The following is a 19,226-nucleotide window of genomic DNA, read 5'->3' on the forward strand; positions in this document are numbered from 1 at the left end:
TTCTTTGCAAACTCAAAATATAAGACCTAAAAGAAAGTACATGATGGAGATAGGAATGGTTAACATCCTTGAACCTAGCTCCAGTCTGTTTCCCTGCCACATAAAAGTTAAGGAAGTTTTTAAGTGGCAGTAACTTAATCAGGGGAAGATGTGTGGTGTACTGAGAACTGTGCTGGAATTGCAAGCTATTGCTCTAAGGGTTTATCTTGGGGGTGGGCAAACTTTTTGGCCCGAGGGCCGTATCTGGGAATAGAAATTGTATGGCAGACCATGAATGCTCACAAAATTAGGGTTGGAGTGTCAGAGTGGGTGAGGGCTCTGTGGTGGGGCCAGAAATGAGGAATTCAGAGTGCGGGAGGGGGCTCTGGGCTAGGGTGGCGGAGTGCGGTGGTGGGGATGAGGGCTCAGGCTGCGGGCGTGGGCTCAGGGATGGGGATGAAGAGTTTGGGATGTAGGAGGGTGCTCTGGGCTGGGACCTATGGGTTCAGAGGGCAGGAGGGAGATCAGGGCTGGGGCATCGGGGGAGGCTCAGGGGTGCAGGCTCCAGGCGGTGCTTACCTCAAGCGGCTCCCAGAAACAGCGGCATGTCCCTTCTCCAGCTCCTAGGCAGAGATGTGGCCAGGCGGCTCTGTGTGCTGCCTTGTCCGCAGGCATCACCCCTGCAGCTCCCATTTGCTGTGATTCCCATGGGAGCCGCACTTGGGGTGGGGGCAGCTTGCAGAGTGGAGCCCCCTGGCTGCCCCTACATGTAGGAGCCGGAGAGGGGCCATGCTGCTGCTTCTGGGAACCATGTGGAGTGGCCCCCGACCTGCTCCCTAGGTGGAGCACCAGAGTGGGGCAAGCCCCAAACCCTGCTGCCCAGCAGGAGCTCAAGGGCTGGATTAAAACAGCTAGGGCCGTACTTTGCCCACCTCTGGTTTATCTACACTGCAATTAAAAATCCACAGCTGGTCTGTTTCAGCAGACAGAGGCTCGTGGGACTCAGGCTAAGGGGCTGTTTAATTGCCATGTAGACATTCAAGTTCGGGCTGGAGCTGCAGTCTGGGCTCTAAAACCCTGTGAGGCAGGATGGTCCTCAACCTCAGGCTGCAGCCTGAGCCTGAATCTCTAATCACAATTAAATAGCCCCACAGCTGGAGTCAGCTGGCATGGGGGTCAGTCATGGGTGTCTAATTGCAGGGTAGACACACTCAAAGAGCAGCGGGTGGGGGAGGGGTTCTGGGACCTCCTTGTAGACTAGAGCAGGGGTTCTCAACCTTTTTCTTTCTGAGGCCCCCCCCCAACATGTTATAAAAACTCCATGGCCCACCTGTGCCATAACAATTGTTTTTCTGCATATAAAAGCCAGAGCTGGTGGTAAGGGGTAGCAAGCAGGGCAATTGCTGGGGATCCCACACCACAAGGAGCCCCACAAAGCTAAGTTGCTCAGGCTTAGGCTTAGGCTTCGGCTTCAACCCTGGGTGGTGGGGCTTCGGCTTTCTGTCTTGGGCTGGCCCTGTTTGGCGGGTCCCCGGGCCCTGAAATCTGCTTGTAGCCCCTTAAGGCAGGGATTCTTAACTTTCTTCTGTCTGAGCCCCCTCCCACAACATGCTATAAAAACTCCACAGCCCACCTGTGTCACAACAACTGGTAGCAAGCTGCCTGGGGTCCCATGCCACCAGGGCCCCCACAAAGCTATATTGATCAGGCTTTGGCTTCAGTCCTCAATGGTGGGGCTCAGGGCCCCAGGCTTCAGCCCCATGCAGCGGGACTTCAGCTTTCTGCCCTGGGCCCTAGTGAGTCTAATGCTGGCCCTGCTTGGTGGCCCCCTGAAACCTGCTTGTCACCCCTCAGGGGGCCCTGGACCCCTGTTTGAGAACCACTGCTCTAAGGGGTTGAGAACTGCTGGGCTAAAGGGCACCGGACTAGCAAAGAATGAGAGTGGGAGAACAGTCAGTCTGGAAAGACCCTGCTTAAAGCTAGATGGGGTGTGTTGTGCCGCTCTATCTTAGGGATTTGCCAGGTTTTTTCTCTCTGTATTTGGGTTCTTGGGTGTTCTGAAATCTAACCTATAACACTGTGTTACGTTGCCACCTTCCAGCAAGAGTATTTCAGTTTTTATCTAATTTCTGTGTATACTATGAACATAACAAGGGGGAGGCTCAGGAGGTACGTTTAGAAGCTCTATAGCTCTTGGCAATGGAGCAAGCACAAGGTTCCTTCCTAGCCTTGTATCCCATTACATAAACTCCCTTACTTCTGTAGCTGCTCCACAGATTGTCTTTTGGTGGGTCAGCTTGGTGCACGGACTGTGTAAGCTTCCACACAGGACTAACTCATGTGCACAATGTGCTTTGTATATACCAAGCTTCACTCAAAGGTGGATTTGTAGGGTAGGTTAAAAACCCATGGAAGAGGGCAACATTTTAAAAGAGATACTCTTTTTATTCATGACAGATTTAATCTCTGTGTTTTTTCACCAAGACAGCAACATAGGGGCTTGATAGAAAAGAGCTAGAAACTGTTATTAGTGTCATCAGTAACAATGATAACATATCTATGTTGTTAGCTTTGACCATTTGTTCTGTGATGTCACATGTATAATAAATCAAGAGACATAACTGGTTAGCTGGAAGGGTGGGAGCACAGTGCATCAGTGGCAGGCACCAAGGTCTTTTCCTCAGGGATTAGTGATTATATCAAGAAAGTAAAATAATATAACATGAGCAGCAGTAAACAGAAAAATTCCCCAGCCGGGGCTTTTTACCCGTTCTTATGACCTTTGGATGTCAGCCCTGCCTTCCTCTGTCTCCCAAACAGCCATTCCTATGGCCCTTTCATTGAGTAGCTGTGACTGGAAAAGGGCAGCTGTGCTGGAGTTAATTGCTTCTTTACCAGCTAAACATACGTTAGCCCCTCCATCCCTTCGCAGAGGGCTCCTTTGCCTTGAAATCAATCTGGCAAGTCAGGGGGAAACCTCAGGCTGCAACAGTCTGAAGCCTTCCCTCTTCTTCCGATGCATCCGATGAAGTGAGCTGTAGCTCACGAAAGCTTATGCTCAAATAAATTTGTTAGTCTCTAAGGTGCCACAAGTACTCCTTTTCGTTTTGCAAATACAGACTAACATGGCTGCTACTCTGAAACCTCTTCTTCCAGTGACTTCAAAGGTATTTGGAGAGGGGGGGCCTTAAATAAGGCTAATCAAAATTCATACTTACAGATGCAAGCTTATTACTTGCATGGTTTACAAAGCACCTTTCCATGCCCACCCATGTAAAGCCTCATACAAATGGTGAGGTGTACTATATATGAGGTTTTGTTCTGTCTACTTTTTCTGAGCAGTCAGATATTGACTGCTACAGAAAGCAGGAGACAAAGATTGGATAGACTAAACAAACCAATGGTCTGATGCAATATGGAAAAGCCTGTGTTAAGATTGCCTTTTGTCACCTTTTTTGCTTGAGAAAAGAGTGCAGCTCATAAAACGATGGCAAACTGGTGTAATCAGAAGAAACTGAAAGCATTGTGTACTACAAAAATTTGTTTGTCTTCCCACAAGTTTTTATGAAGCAAATAGAAGATTTTCCCCAGTTCTAGCACTGAATATTATGCTGGGCTAGCAGGAAATATTATTAATCCAATTAAATTAGATGATAAACACCTGAATTGCTTTTTATTGCTCATGTATGTTTCAGCCTGCTAAAAGGCAGACAAGGTACTAACTAGGAGGGTGAGTTAGCATTGAATTCTTGAGTCTATGGTGTGGGATGAGAATAACAGCTGGAATGTTTCAAGACTTTAGTATGTTAACGTATGAAACTGCTTTTTAGAACAGAAAAAATGGATAGACTGAGGAGGTAAGACTAAACTGAGGGTAATATCAGCTGTCTATGTTAGGTAGGAAGAAAGCATGGACTTCATCACACTTGTTTAATGAGCGGAACTTCTTACTATATTACCAGCTCCAAGTATTCGGGAATCAGGCTTCAAAAAAATCAGGAGATTGGCTTAAAAATCGTAAGGGATTTTTTAAATTAAATTTTTTTTTTAAAACTTTTGAGTTCACATTTTCAAGTTTTCTCTGTAAGCACAAAAGCTAGAAATTTACATTTTAAAAGAATGAAGGATGAGATTCCCATGTAATCACTTGACACTAGGAGCTGGGGCTTTCAAGAAAATATCAACTATCATGACAGTTGGCCACACAAATCATGCTAGGATTTTTTAAACTTCCAAACTATAGCTCTGTAGAGGACAGAAATTCCATTTTGTGACGGATTATGAAATTTAGCTTCATTCCAAATCAGAACAAAACCTAAACATTTTGAAATTCTCCAATTTTTTTAAAAAATATTTGTTTGACAAAATGGAAACACTAAGCTTTAATTTTGACTTTTTTATTTTATGCTATAATATAAAATTACAAAATTCAAAATGAAAAGTAGTTTCAAAATGAAAAATTGAAATGTTTTATTCCCAAAAATGTTGAAACAGGATCCTTTGATATTGGTAGAAGTTTTTATTTTCCATTTTTTTTTCAACAGAACTGCATTTTCTCAGGGAATATAGTTCCATCAAAGTTTTTCGAACCAGCTCGATTCCAAACCAGTCAAACAGTTAGATGTCATTATCATGACATAAATTTGAGCACCGCTCACTATATGGGAGAGGTGGTGGAGTGGAATTGGTACACAAAGAGTAGAATCTTGTTAAGTCAGAAGGTGGGACCATGAAGTTTTTTGCAATCTGCACCTTATTACATAAACTCCCTTACTTCTGTAGCTGCTTCACAGAGTCCAGATTTGGGACAACTCTTGAAGCCTCATGTCCAATGGACTAACGAAGTGTCACTTTAAAAAAAAGGCATAAGTGTAGAGGGTATTACAGCATATAAATGCTGGAGAGTATTTGATGTCAAAAATAAAACCACTAGATTATGAGTGTTATGGGGAGGGATTGGGTCATTTTGTTTGTATGTAAAATACCTAGCATAATTTTGTTTCTACAGGAATAAATCATCACAGTAATTATATTGTCTAATATCTTCACACCTATGATGTGTTGTAAAGCACAACTGAATTCTGAAAGATACATGCCCTCAGGTATCTTAGATATGGTGATGTCAGACTGAACCAAGCTAGCAGTATGCAAGAATAATTTAATCTCAAATTTCAGGGAATATATTGATCATCTAAAGGGCTGCTGACTCTAGCAGGCTACTAGACATGATTAACAAAAAGTTTGAACCAATATTTGTCCAGGAAATATATGGCCCATATTACTGTAGTATCTGTTACTAAATAGAACTAGAGGTAAATCCTATAGATTTTTTACCAAACTAGCCTGTATTAATTTGCTGAGAGCTTTTTTTTTTTTTTTTTTTAAGTAATGGTGGTGAAAACACAGATTATTTTCTGTAAATTCTCAAATTTATAGGTTTAGTAATGCAATCATGATCATAACTGGCCCAATCAATCAAACTACCTTTGGGAATGCTGTTTTTATAATATAGATTAATCATGTCTAGGGAATACATTCTTGTCTATTGGCCTGATTAGTTTTTGTTTGCCATCAAGTACTAAACTGAAGTCAGCGTTTTTCCCCATCTTTAATGCCAGCTAGAACAAGATTACACGTATGAACATTTATTCCACCCTTAAATTAAGCCAACTGGTACAACTCAGTCAGGCAAATATGTATGTGAGTGCTTACGAGAGTGCCACACTGCATTTGGCCTAGAAGCATGTTGTGATGGGAGTCCAGAGGGAGCCCCCAGCCTTAGAAGAGGGAGAAACACAAGATTAAGGAACTGAGAAGGCTTGGAATTACCCAGGATTTATATGACTGAGTGAAATCTTGGCCCCATTAAAGTTAAAGGTAAAATTCCAACTGATTTCAGTGTGGCCAAGATTTCATCCTATGTATTTCCATATTCTAATCAAATAGATAACAAGTTTAAACATTTTAAAAAACAGGCTCATTAACAGTAGTTACTTTTTAAAAGTAAAAAGAAAAGGAGTACTTGTGGCACCTTAGAGACTAACAAATTTATTTAATAATAAATTTGTTAGTCTCTAAGGTGCCACAAGTACTCCTTTTCTTTTTGCGAATACAGACTAACACGGCTGCTACTCTGAAACCTGTCATTATGCAAGGTTTTTAAAAGTAGGCATCTGGCCTACACCAGAGGCAGACACATCATTGAGTCTATACAAGTAGGAAAGAGCATTATTAAATTTTACTTTCTCTCCAGGACTGCCATTTTCCTATCCCTGCCTCTATGTGCACTGTGAGCAGCTGCACTGCAGCACATCCAAGTGGCTAAAGAACAATCAACAGGCTTCACTGTTCTGATTCTAACAAATTTATTTCTAGTCTCTAAGGTGCCACAAGTACTCCTTTTCTTTTTGCGAATACAGACTAACACGGCTGCTACTCTGAAACCTGTTCTGATTCTGTCACCAGGATTGTGAGTTCACAGAACATCTTTCTATCGCATCAGCTGACTATATTGCCCACATCACACCAGTTAGTTTCCTTTTTTGGATCAATTTATCAACACAAACGTGTCATAGATTTGTTTTAAATCAGTTAGAAATTCAACCAAAAACAAACAACAAAACACACTAAAATCACGAGATTGATCGAATCATTTTGGAAAGATAAAGCCATCTGCAATGGGATGGTTATGCCTTTGCAGTAAAGGCATATCTCAGTATTAGACTTCAAAGTCTGTATGTACTTTGGGAGACACAAATGAGTATTTCAGAGCCTGCTTCAGAGTTTAGCACTGCAGTTGGTAAGAGATGACGATGAGTAAAAGTAGAGCTCTTCTGAATTTTTGTAACACCTCATTTAAAAAGGAATGCCAATGCAAAACAAGATTCTTGATGCTTTGTATTCTTCATGGGGTTTAGTACAAAATAGGATTTTTCCATTTAGCACACAGGTCCCTGGTTTTAAGAATTGAAAGAAAATGCCAACATTTCAGTGTAACTTTCAAACTCCAGGTTAACAAGAACAGATGTATAAGGCAATCATATTTTAGTCTTTAAAAAAAAATAAAATCAGTAGTGACCCTTTTATTTGATTTATTGATGCTCCCTGCAGTGACCTTTGGCTGCCAAAATCAGAGCAGGTTGCATCTTCAGAGTAGGGGTATGTACAGAGCAGAGGTTGTGATATTGAATGGTTTAAGGTGCAGCACCAGCAACTTTTGAGCTCAGACATAACTTGTTAAAGGTGCACAAAGTCCTGTGCAACAGCAACTTACTCATTTTAGATGCCCAGTCTAATTTGAATACAATCCCACTTGAATACAAGGAAACGTATCTTTCCTTGTTTAACATAAAGCCAGCTTAATAGTATGATGAGAGAAGGGAAGGAGAGTTCTCATGATTACATATAAGGAGAGATGAATCACAATCAGAATATTTGATCTTTGGGATGAATGCCTGATTCCAAACAGCAAAACTCCCTACTGACTTCCATGGAGTCAAGATTTCACCACTGATATTCAATCCATTTTGTATATTTATAAATTGATTTAAATCCACACTAAAGTACATTTGCATGTTAAATATCAATAGAAAGTTCAAGACAGGGTATTTATTAAAGGAAACTGGAAAAGAACCAACAGAATACTGTGCTTTAGGCAAATTTGATTGTTAAAATAGAGATGACATAGAATATTGCAGGTTATGTATACAAAAAAATATTACTGTGACCTGATATATTAATTGTAACTGACAACTGTTTTATAATCCTTACTAAATACAAAGTTTGAAAGAGTTAAAGGAAAATAAATATAAAACAGAAACCAGAGTCTTTAACAAATGAAAAAGAAACTAAAGTGCAGGATAAAGAAAAATGTAACAAGTTGACTCATTAGTTGATTTTAACGGATTATATATTTCCATGAGTGCTAGGTATCTAACACATCCTTAGTTCATGCCAAGTTAATTTAATGGCCATGATAATTTCCAAAATGAACATCAGTAATAATAGAACTGGATTTCAGTAATGGACTGTATTGATTTTTTTAAAGTGACATATACGTTTTAAAAGCTGCTTCATTTACTATCTTCTCTGCTTGTCCCATGAGAAATTATATGAGGGAGTATACATTGGCTGAATGTGACCTATGCAGTTGTGCTGAATACAGAATCTTTGCCAGCTAGTCATATGGCTCCTTCCACGGGCTTATTCCTGCACCCATGGAAGTCAATGGCAAAATTCCCACTGACTTCAGTGGCTCAGTTACTCCTGTAATCTCCATTTTCAGAGGAAATGAGCATTTTTATCAGACTCTGTAAAAACTGACAAGGTTTTCTGAAAAAATGGTTTAAAGATATTTTCCCCTAGATATTTGTTATGGCCTGATTTCAGCAAAACACTTAAGCATATGATTAATGTAAAGCATGTAAATTATCCCATTCCTATAAAGTGAAGCATTTAAGCACATGCTCGTCCCACTAAAGTAAATATGCTAAGCACGTGCTTAACTGCTTTGCTGAATTGGAGTCTCTCTCCGACTCTTGGAAGCTGAAAATTAAAATGTACTTTCTTACCAGTTTTCAGAGTAGCAGCCGTGTTAGTCTGTATTCGCAAAAAGAAAAGGAGTACTTGTGGCACCTTAGAGACTAACAAATTTATTAGAGCTCTAATAAATTTGTTAGTCTCTAAGGTGCCACAAGTACTCCTTTTCTTTTCTTACCAGTAACCCTCTTTTCTGTCATCGTATATCCACACTCCACTCTGTTATGACAGCGTTATCTTGTGTGCTGAGCTATTGACCCACATAACACAGCATTGTAACATTAGATTGGAAAAGGGGAGGGAGGAAATGTAATGCTTTTGCTTTGCAAACATTAGCTATATGTGAAGTAATACACAATGGGGAGGTGAGGACTTAAGCTTTTATTAGCATGAATTTGGGATAGCTTTTACTAGACCTGAGTTACTGAAAATTATGCCAAACTCGTGAAACCAATGATATCCTTAAAAACCCCCATCACTGGGTATTCTGTATATACCCTGGATCCTACCCAACTCCTGTCTAAATGAATGGAAAGACTCCTATTAACCTGAATAGGAACTGGATTGGGCCCTCAGTCCTACTGTCTCAGAGGAAAAGAAAAACATTTGGAAACCTCAGTTACCAGAACAACTTTTCTAGACATAATAATGGTACAGTTTTAAAGTCAATATCTCAGGATTTTCCAGAGCTAGAAACCATAACCTGTTGGAAACTGAGGCATTCCCAGCTTTCCAATGGCATAAATCTTACGATATTAGTTCTCACCTTAAACCATCACTGGTCCAGGGCTGAAAACTGCCTCACCTACATCTCAGATCAGTGTAACTATTTTTCTGAAGAGTAAAGGAAACTTCACCAGGTTGTTTGAAAAAGACATACACGTGGCAGTAATAGCCATATGATACTGTACATTGCAAAGCCAATTGAAAAGTTCTTGCTCTAATATCTTCATTTTGTTTCATTCCTTAAATCCTCTGCTTCCTTCCTTAATCTTCACTGTCTCCATTTCACTTCATCTGTTCCCTTCTGTCCCCAAACTATCCTTTACTCTTAAATCCAGGCTTCTGACTGGAGCAATTCCACATACATATTACATGATAAACGTACCATTCATTTTCTCACCTGCACTCACCCCCCTAATTCATTTCTACTGACATTCTAATTTTCTGAACTGCTGAGTAGCTTCATGCAGTTCTTTTTTAAAGCCAACCTGCTGGCAAAATATTTTCTTTTTTATACACACATGTATTAGTAGGCATATTAACCTTTCGGTAGTAAAAAACACAGAGTCCTTTTAAATCAGGTGAAATAATTAACAGAAGTACTTCACAATTGAAAAATAGAAGTATGAACTAGTTTCCTCTTTTCAGATGCTGTCATCATCCATTCTGAATGTAGTGAGCATCACTGGAGTGCTGCATTGGGTGTAGGTGTCTATTCTTTTTCAATGGACCTCAAGTTTGTCATAGCTAGAACAGCATTTTATTTAGCTGTAATTTTTCAGACAAACCTAAGGTAGGCAACCAGGCCTTCCTGAGCCCATATCTTATTACTCTCATTTTATGCTATATTGACCATGAGGTTGTGCATTTTAGTCATAAGCTATTTTTTCCACTTAAGTAAACTGTAGCATTAGAAGCAAGCAGAAAGACTACACTTATCTACTCAGAAGCGTTTCATACGTGCAGAGATTCATGTCAGATATTTGAATGAAAACACATTTGAACAATGACAGACTTGTGGCTTTCTTTGAATTGACTAACTAGGCTACAGTTTTATTATAACATACCTCAGGGCCAAACCTTATTCTCTAAAGAACAGCTCTGATCAGTAGGACTTGACTAGGGAACGCCGTAGATATCGTGAGATAGAATTATCATGCCCAGGCCATAGAGCTGCTTGATAGTACCTACTGCAATCTCAGGCCGGTGAAGGATTTTGTACCTGCTTTGCCACCGCTTCCCCACCCTATACTGGGGTTTTGGCCAGCAGATACATATGGCTACTTGCCCCCCTGTCAGGCAGCACAGCCACTCATAACTGCTCAAGTAGATGCACCAACTGAATGTATTTCTCAAGTACCCTCCGCATGGTATCAGGCAAGGGAGCCCAAGTGAACTATCCTCTGAATTTCCCACACATTCAGTCTCCCTCCACCACAACCGCTATGCTGGTTCTCTCCTTTTCTCAGAGTTTCATGCATAGATCAGATTTTACCTGGAGTGGAATCTTACTAGTGACTGAGATGAAAAGATCCATATCACAAAACCAATCCTGAGTTATCTAGTCCTGCCTGACAGGAGTTAGACTAAAATGAATTCGAGATGCAAATCTTTTATTCACAGTGGAAATGTACAGATGCAAACTTTCAGAGATTCAATTGTACGCAACAGATTTTGAATGTCAAAAGGAAAAACGTTATTTTCTGTATGATCAAGGGTACCTTCTGCTAATCCATCAGATTGTATTGTGCATGTAGTGATATTGTAGCATCCTCATTAAAACAGCTTTTTGAGACAAATGTTTTGAGTGTTAGAAAGGGGTGTGCAAAGGCAAATAGATTTTCATATAATCCAATATTGTGCAGGCCTAGAAAACTGTTCAGGCTGAGCTGTTCAAAAGAAGGGGTGAATTCTACTTAGTAGGCAAAACAAAAAGTTAGTGAATATAAAGCACCAACATTTTGTCAACCTAATATTAGCAATCACCAGGCCAACAAGAAAAGAAGGTAGGCTGTAGATTTTCTTTTATATCATGTAGAAACGTAAGCGCTTTCCTCTCTGTCACTCCAAACACAGTATTTTCTAATGAAGAATACACTCTCTTTCAGGGTCTAGAAACAAATGGCAACTGTCTATGGCAAATGAACAGTAAATTACAAATTAGCAAGCAAACTGTTGGTAAGGCCTTAACAGCATCAGTGTATGCAACTGATGTCAGAGCATATCCTTTATTCTGATCTGTAGTGATACTGATGAGGTGGATATTATATTTCATATGGATTTTACCACAACTCAAGGCCAACTGAAATCAGATGCAAGTCTCATGCTAATGTTACATTTTTAATTCAATGCTGATTTGTTGATAATACTCTCAAAACTGGTCCAGATACCTATACATAAAAGTTTTATTTCCTGTATGGAGACAGTTTGCTCAAAAATAAAAAAAGTGGTCAGTCACAGATTACCATACATTCTTAAGAGTTGTATGCTTGGATATATGGTCAAGTTCTTTGCCAAATAACGGGAATTCAGTGGGGAAAACTCCCCTGCTTTGTTACTAATAAGAAATATCCCATTTTCTTCAGTTACTTTATAATAGGAAACATTTTGTAGAAAGAAAAAAAATCAATCTATTCAAGTTTGGAGAATTCTAAACGTATATGTGATGGCTGCATTTTCAAAATATATCCTTTATACCAAAGAGCTGAATTGCTGAAGTTTGCTTTTCTGAAATGCATTTATACTTAGCATGGAGAACATGGCTTTTGTGGATAGGCAGAAGAAGTATACTTAGTTGTCTAACTGCTGCTAATAGCCTTTTCTGCTCTCCATCCCTCTCTTGGTTTAGAGTAGTCCCACGGTTGTCTGTTCTCAGTGTATCCATACAGTTTCCGCAGTGCCACACGGGCAGCTTCTTCCTCTGCAGCTAACACCGTTTCACCAGGACCTTCAGCTATAAGCTTCTTATCACTGGGAGGGGGGGAAAAAAAAATCAAGTAAACGTCATGAGAAAATTGTGAACACCACTGTACACCATTAATATATAATACGAGTCCTCTAACCAGCATTTCATATTTATTGGAGGGAAAACATTTAGATTATGGTGGTCTTTTGGGCAACTGTACATGAATACGTACTTGTTGATGGATACTCAGGTAAGAATTGTATCGAATTTCTGAAGTACAACTGTGTTAATTCAGATTTATATCCCATTACCTATTGCCTGAACTGTCCAATCTGTTACAACTTTTTAAAAATATACAAGTACATCATTTGTGCACCATCTTGATATCCCTCTCTCTTTTCCTGATAAACAAGCATTTTAAAGTGTCTTGTCTTTACACAGTTCAGCAATAGATTTATTCAAAAATAGTTCAATTAGCAGAGAAACAATCTTCATGGCTACAGAAATGAGGCCCTGATTTGGCCTTAAATACTCTAAAGTAACCCTTGTACTTTGAGGATTCTCTTGTCAATCCCACTTCCCTTTTGCATCCTCTGCCCATGCTACTGAAGCATGGAAAGGTTTCATTCTTTTTCAAAGCTGTTCAACAATAATGTCTGCAAGAACCCTATTAAAATTTGCACCTGCATTCAATGTACTGCATGTATCGATACTAGATTATAAACTCCTTGAGACGGGGGACTGTCTCTTTATGCATTTGTATGGGAATGAACATGTCAATCCGCAAATGTTATATAAAGTCCATTGAATAAACTGCATTTCTCTTCCAAAAGTATTTTTACATGGCAACTTTAACAAGGGCAACTTGTAAAAAACAGACCATTTCCTTCCTCCCTCTCCCAAAACTGGAATCCCTTTGACTTCGAATGAAAGTTTTACTAACCAGTACAATCCAACAAAGTACAGTGGTAGAACTGTACTGGCTCCTGATTGCCTGGTAAGTCTTGGTTCTGGAGCAGATATATTCATCTTGGCCAATTCCTCCACTAGCAAACCCATGGGGTTTATAACATCCCAGATCTCAAAAAGGTCTTTTCCAATCAGTTGGGGAATTAAGAAGTCCTGAACAAAAATATTACAATTAACAGAAAGGAAGAGGAGTGAATGCTCTGGTGCTTTGTAAGTACTAACTAATTACAGAGTTATGTGGTAGAAAATCCAATACAGAAACGTTGCATTACAAGATATTTTGAATGAAATTTGTGATTCTGTAAACAATGAGACAGAATTGTCTAAATAGGAAGGAAGCTGTTCTCCATTAATAGTTGCTTTTTCCTACAGACATATCTGAATGTCATTCAGCAGAAGTAACATGGTTTTAAGTTGTTTCATATTATGTCTCTTAGCTGACACTTCTCTGATACAAAATTAGAAGTAAATGGCATAAACTGAAAGGACAGCAACTGCTAAAATGACTTCCCTCTCAATATATTTTAATAAGAGTCTCCCTGGAATCAAACATCAAAAGGTTTCTTAACAAATCTCTGAATTGATCTGACTTTCTATGCATAATGTTAAGAAATTGCAGAGTTTTTCTGGAACAGTTTCATGACTGTACTAACCATCAAATAACTGTTTAAAAAGTTATACTGCAGCCACTGATTCAGCCATAAAATATCTAACAAATCAGGCCAAAAGTAAACAGTGCTACTTAAATAAATAATAGGTTGCTATTCCTTGAAAAGTAGAGGTTGACTTAGGTAAAGTGAAATCTAGGTCATCTAGTTCAGTCCCCTGCACCATGGCAGGACTATGTATTATCTAGACCATCCCTGAGAGGTGTTTGTCTATTCTGCTTTTAAAAATCTTTAATGATGGAGATTCCACAACTGTGTAGGCAATTTATTCCAGTGCTTAACCACCCCGACAGTTAGGAAGATTTTCCCAATGTCCAACTTACACTGCTGCAATTTAAGCCCATTGCTTCTTGTCCTATCCTCAGAGGTTAAGGAGAACAATTTTTCTCCCTCCTCCTTGTAACAGCCTTTTATGTACTTGAATACTTATGTCCCCTCTCAGTCTTCTCTTCTCCAGACAAAACAAACAGTTTTTTCAATCTTCCAGGTCATGTTTTCTAGACCTTTAATCATTTTTGTTTTTCTTCTCTGGACTTTCTCCAATATTTCCACATCTTTCCTGAAATGTGGTGCCCAGAACTGGACACAATACTCCAGTTGAGGGTCTAATCAGCGTGGAGTAGAACAGAAGAATTACTTCTCATGTCTTGCTTACAAAACTCCTGCTAATACATCCTCGAATGCCTTCCCCCCCCCCACACACACAGAGTGTTAAGCTGTTGATTCATATTTGTTTTATAATCCAGTATGACCCCCAGATCCCTTTCTGCAAGTACTCTTTCTTAGGCAGTCATTTCCCATATGTGCGCAACTGATGGTTCCATCCTAAGTGGAATATTTCTCCTAGTTCTTGCATATATGCACGTCAGTTAGACCTGAATGTGGGAAATAAGTTTGTAGGGGGTCTGGCCTCTGCCAGCAGTCAGGGATAAGATACCATTTATTTATTTTTGGTCTTATAATTTGAGACTGGGATCGCTACAGCCTTAGAGAGGTGCCAAAGAAATAAAAATAATACCTGTAACTGGTAGTACTTACCCTGATAAATATCCCTGTTTTCTGAGGCCCACTGCTTTCAAACAATGCTCCTATTACAGCAAAGAAAGTCTTCTGCAGCACACTGGGTGGGACAGGAAACTCTGCACAAAGCGTTAAATCCTGTATGGATAGGTTTTTGGCCACATAAGACACAAGTTCCTGGCTCGTGAGAAAATCAACAAGGGCTCGTACCCCTTCAGAGGGCATCTTTGGATAAGCATCTTCAAAACACTGAGTGAGATAAGAGCGTGAAAGAGATACCCCTTGTTCAGAAAGTTTGTGATTATCCCGGAGATTGAGGGCAACCGCTTCTTTGTCTAGCCCAAGTTCTTGGCGTCTGGTCTCCTCACTTTTAATATAACAAGAATTAACAAATGCAGTTTTGAGGAGGTCTAAGGAAAAGGTTTCATGTAGTCGGTGACTAAAAGCCTGTATCTCTGCATGGTAATCCCAGTTAGGCTTCTCTGAACTACAAACATACAAGAGAGAATGAATTCAAGAGTAGAACAGACCTTCCAGACAGACAGTCATCTGTTCCACTAAACAGCTTAGATATGAAACCATTTATTAAGAGGAAATGTAAAAATAAACAGAATATTTCAGACATCTTCAAGTGGGCTTATTGCTAGAGCCCTTCAAATCCGTGGATATCCGCATCCGGACAGCTTTTGCGGATCGTGGATTGGATGTGGATACACATTTTGTATCCAGGCAGGGCTCGAAATATAGCATCTCAAAGGGAAGGAGTTGTCTGCAGGTAAGGAGCTGTCTGCAGCTTGTAGCCTATGAGGCCGCTGTCCCTTAACCTGCCCTTTTCCCTTCTTCAAAAGGCATGTCCCTGTGTACCCTTTTGACAGATGCCATGCAGGGCTGCCAGCACCCTCTCCCACCAGATCACATGCCCCCAAATATTATTATTTGTTGTTTGCATTACTGTACTCCCTAGAAGCCCTAGTCCTGGATCAGGACCCTGTTGTGCGCTAGGCCCTGTACAAACACAGAACAAAAAGACAGTCACTGCCCCAAACAACTTATAATTTAAAGTATAAGATAAGAAATGATAAATGGATACAGAGAGGGAAATAAAAGGAAACAATGAGTCCATATGCCTCAGCAGCATAGGTCAGGGGAGGCCAAACCACATCTTGAGAGCTACATGCAGCTCTCTTACAGTTAAAGTGCATCTCATGGAGCCCCCCACAAGCCCCCATTCTCTACCTACCAGAGTGGGGGGAGGGTGGGGGGACACAGATTCAGGGCTTCTGCCCTGCAGCAGAGTGGTGGGGCTGGGGCTTCTGCCCCACGGGGGTGGGCAGGGGGAGTGGTGGTCTTAGGGCTTCAGACCTGGGGGGTGCACCTGCCAGGGCTCAGAGCTTCAGCAAGAACAGAGCTGACACCCTGAGCCTCGGCAGGCCCCTCCTGTGTGGCTGATGCCCCGAGCCTCCGCAGGCGCGGGCCCCGTCTCTTGAACTTTTGAAGATTGTCATATGCAGCTCAGAGGGTCAGTACATTTAGCCACCGCTGCCATAGGCCATAGTGTCAGCACACCAGCACTCTAAATAGGGTCGAGTTTTTTGTTGGCATTATGCAAAAGGAGCAGGTGAGGGAGGGTTTTCAAGGAGGAGAATGAGGGCCCCATGCACCTTGTCCGCACTAAAACTGAGCTGCGGGGGGCAGGCACTACTGTAATAGCGACAATAAATAACAATGTGAAGAAGGACATGTGGCACCTTAGAGACTCACACATTTATTTCAGCACAAGCTTTCATGAGCTACAGCTCACTTCCTTGAAATCTTTAAACCACGATTTAAGGACTTCAATAGCTCAGACATGGGTGAGGTTTTTCACAGGAGTGGGTGGGTGAGATTCTGTGGCCTGCGCTGTGCAGGAGGTCGGACTAGATGATCAGAATGGTCCCTTCTGACCTTAGCATCTATGAATCTATGTGAGCTGTAGCACACAAAAGCTTATGCTCAAATAAATGTGTTAGTCTCTAAGGTGCCACAGGTCCTCCTGTTCCTTTTGCAGATACAGACTAACACGGCTGCTACTCTGAAAAATAACAATGTGGGTCTGGGCCAGGCGCTTCCGAGCCCTGTGCTGGGTCCCGTTGGGGCGCGGGGGGATGTGGGGTCTAGCAAGAGGAGAGAGGGTGATAAGGCTACAGTACGGGGGGGGTGGATGCACAGACCCGGGACAGCCCAGCATGGGCCTACCGATGACCTTCCTCCACCTACGCCCAGACTCAGGGTCCAGGAGCGGGGGAGCTGGGGGCAGAAGCGGCAACCAGCGCAGACGGGGAAAGGAAAAGCGGAGCGACCGGGGAAGGAGCGGGGCCCCAGCACAGGGCGGTAGGGCCGGGGAGACCGAACCCGGGAGCGCCGGACCCGGCTCTTACCGGCGGGTAGCGGGCGCCCGCAGCCGCTGCTGCTCCAGGTAGGCGCGGAGCCAGAACTTTTTGCCCCGGCGCTGCTGTTGCTGGAGGCCGAGGGCGCCCCGCCCGGCCCCGCCGGCAGCGGCCAGGAGGCGACGAGGCGCCCGCAGCAACAGCCCCCGCAGCAGCCCCGTCGCCATAGCTGCTCGGCGCGGACTGGGAACAGGAAGGGGCTCGCCAGGAGAGCGGCCGCAGGAAACAGCCCTCGGCGCTTCAGTTCCGGGGAGAAACGTTCCGGGCGCGCCTTAGCGCATGATCCGCCCGAGACAGGGCGGCTCTGGGGACTTCGACTCCCAGCAGGCGCTGCTCCAACCACAGCCCTCCCTCCCCTCACGCCTACCGCGCGCCGGGAGCTGTAGGGCTCCGGGCCCACCGCTACCCCGCGAGGGCGCCCGGGCCGGCAAGTTTTAGGTTTGACATCGGAAAGATGCGATGCGGCCAGGCCTCCAGGAGGGCCAGGGGCTCGGGTTATGCCGGTCCCTGCCCCGCTTTGCAGGGCACCGCCCCGGCCGCGTTGGTGCCCCAGGGTCACTCACAGCCCGGGGAAGAGGAGGGACCCGCCCCTTTACCGTAACTTCTTGCTGCTGCTGCCCCGTCTAACAGCTGCCTGGCCTAGGGCCTGTGCACGTGGGTGCTGCTCTGACCCCGGTTTAAGGTTGCCAGCGTTCCAGGATTGGCCTAGAATCTCCAGGAATGAAAGATTAGGGCATGGGATGACACCTCCAAGAACACACCCAACCATAATTGGCAACCCAGGCTCGGGCCAGAGAGCGGCGGTGCTGCCACCTCCCAGCAGTCGTGCAGTTGCTGCATTAATGCGCCCAGCTAACGCTTCTCAGGAGCTCTACGGCGCTCAGCCCTGTCCTAGGTAAATAGAGCACGCGACCAGTGAAGGGCTGCGATCTCATCCCACCCTCTCTCAGCTGATCATATGTATTTTAAGGATAAAGACTGGTGGGGGAGGCGAGGCTGTTTAAATTAGTAATGCATCCGATGAAGTGAGCTGTAGCTCACGAAAGCTTATGCTCAAATAAATTTGTTAGTCTCTAAGGTGCCACAAGTCCTCCTTTTCTTTTTGCGAATACCGACAAACAGGGCTGCTACTCTGAAACCTAAAAATAAACGAACACACTAGGCAATTGCTTGTAGCACAGTGTGGGCCAAACCCAAAGGGTGAGCATGAGAGCGGGGGTGGTGGCGGCAGTGGTGAGCTGGAGCCGGTTCGGGCAAACCAGTTGTTAAATTTTGAACCAGTTTTAGAACTGGTTGTTAAAAATTGTTACAGCTCCCTGAGCTCTGGGCGGGGGAGGTTCCCCCAACCCCTCCCCCGCCTTCCCCCCCTCGCAGGGACTCCGTGTGCTGCGCTGCCGGTGCTCTTGACTACTCCTGGGCAGCTCTGCAGCTCCTGCCGCTTTGAGTGGCATGGTAAGGGGGTGGGGCTGCGAGCTCCAGCAGGCTGCACAGCATCCATACCCACTGCCCTGAGCAGCATGGTAAAGGGCCTGGGCCAGGGCTGGGAGGAGGGGTTGGATAAGGGGCAGAGGTTCCAGAGGGGCAGTCAGGGGACAGGGTTGGGTAGGCATGGGAGTTCCAGGGGGTGGGGTCTGTTGGGTAGGTGGACTAGGCAGCCGCCTAGGGCGCCAAGTGGGTGGGGGCGCCAAAAAGCAGTGCCGCCCCCCAATTTTTTTTAAAACAGCAGAGCACAAGGCTGCCGCTGCTCCCCGCCTCCCAGCTCCAGAGGGGCCGCTTGCAGCGCAGCCAGTCCCTCCCCCAAGGGGAGCAGCTGGCAGCAGAGCGGGGAAGGGTGGGTCTAGCATGAGCAGTTGTGCCTTCTTCCCCGCGCTGGGGGCTGAGCAGAGCTCCCCGCCGCTCCCGGGGCTCTCAGTGGCGGCTACTGCTGCCGACGCAGACCCCGGGGAGTCCAGCTCTGGCGGGCTGGCTGCCTGCGTCGCCGCTGAGAGCCCTGGGGGC

General features: G+C 43.6%; 1 protein-coding gene across 2 annotated transcripts; it reads right to left on the reverse strand.

Moving 5' to 3' along the window:
- Positions 1-11,567: 11,567 nt before the first annotated feature.
- Positions 11,568-18,165, reverse strand: MRPL44 (mitochondrial ribosomal protein L44). Of its 2 annotated transcripts, none has more exons than XM_038415308.2 (4): positions 17,825-18,165; positions 14,821-15,289; positions 13,089-13,267; positions 11,568-12,210 (listed from the first exon to the last, which is right to left on the reverse strand). In XM_038415308.2, the coding sequence occupies exons 1-4, from the start codon at positions 17,995-17,997 to the stop codon at positions 12,039-12,041; spliced, it is 993 nt and encodes a 330-aa protein (XP_038271236.1). In that variant the 5' UTR covers positions 17,998-18,165; the 3' UTR covers positions 11,568-12,038. The 2 variants fall into 2 exon arrangements, with proteins under 2 accessions (XP_038271236.1, XP_038271235.1); XM_038415307.2 differs by having other exon boundaries at positions 17,220-18,093.
- Positions 18,166-19,226: the final 1,061 nt, after the last annotated feature.

Source organism: Dermochelys coriacea, chromosome 9 (assembly GCF_009764565.3).
Source record: "Dermochelys coriacea isolate rDerCor1 chromosome 9, rDerCor1.pri.v4, whole genome shotgun sequence".
In the NCBI taxonomy this organism is placed as follows: domain Eukaryota; kingdom Metazoa; phylum Chordata; order Testudines; family Dermochelyidae; genus Dermochelys; species Dermochelys coriacea.

Coding starts and splice junctions, on each gene's coding strand:
- MRPL44 (XM_038415307.2), bottom strand. CDS start 17,395: ATGGCGACGGGGCTGCTGCGGGGGCTGTTGCTGCGGGCGCCTCGTCGC. Junction 13,268..14,820: donor AAACAGGGATATTTATCAGG/GTAAGTACTACC, acceptor ATTTTTGTTCAG/GACTTCTTAATTCCCCAACT. Junction 12,211..13,088: donor TACTTTGTTGGATTGTACTG/GTTAGTAAAACT, acceptor CCCCCCTCCCAG/TGATAAGAAGCTTATAGCTG.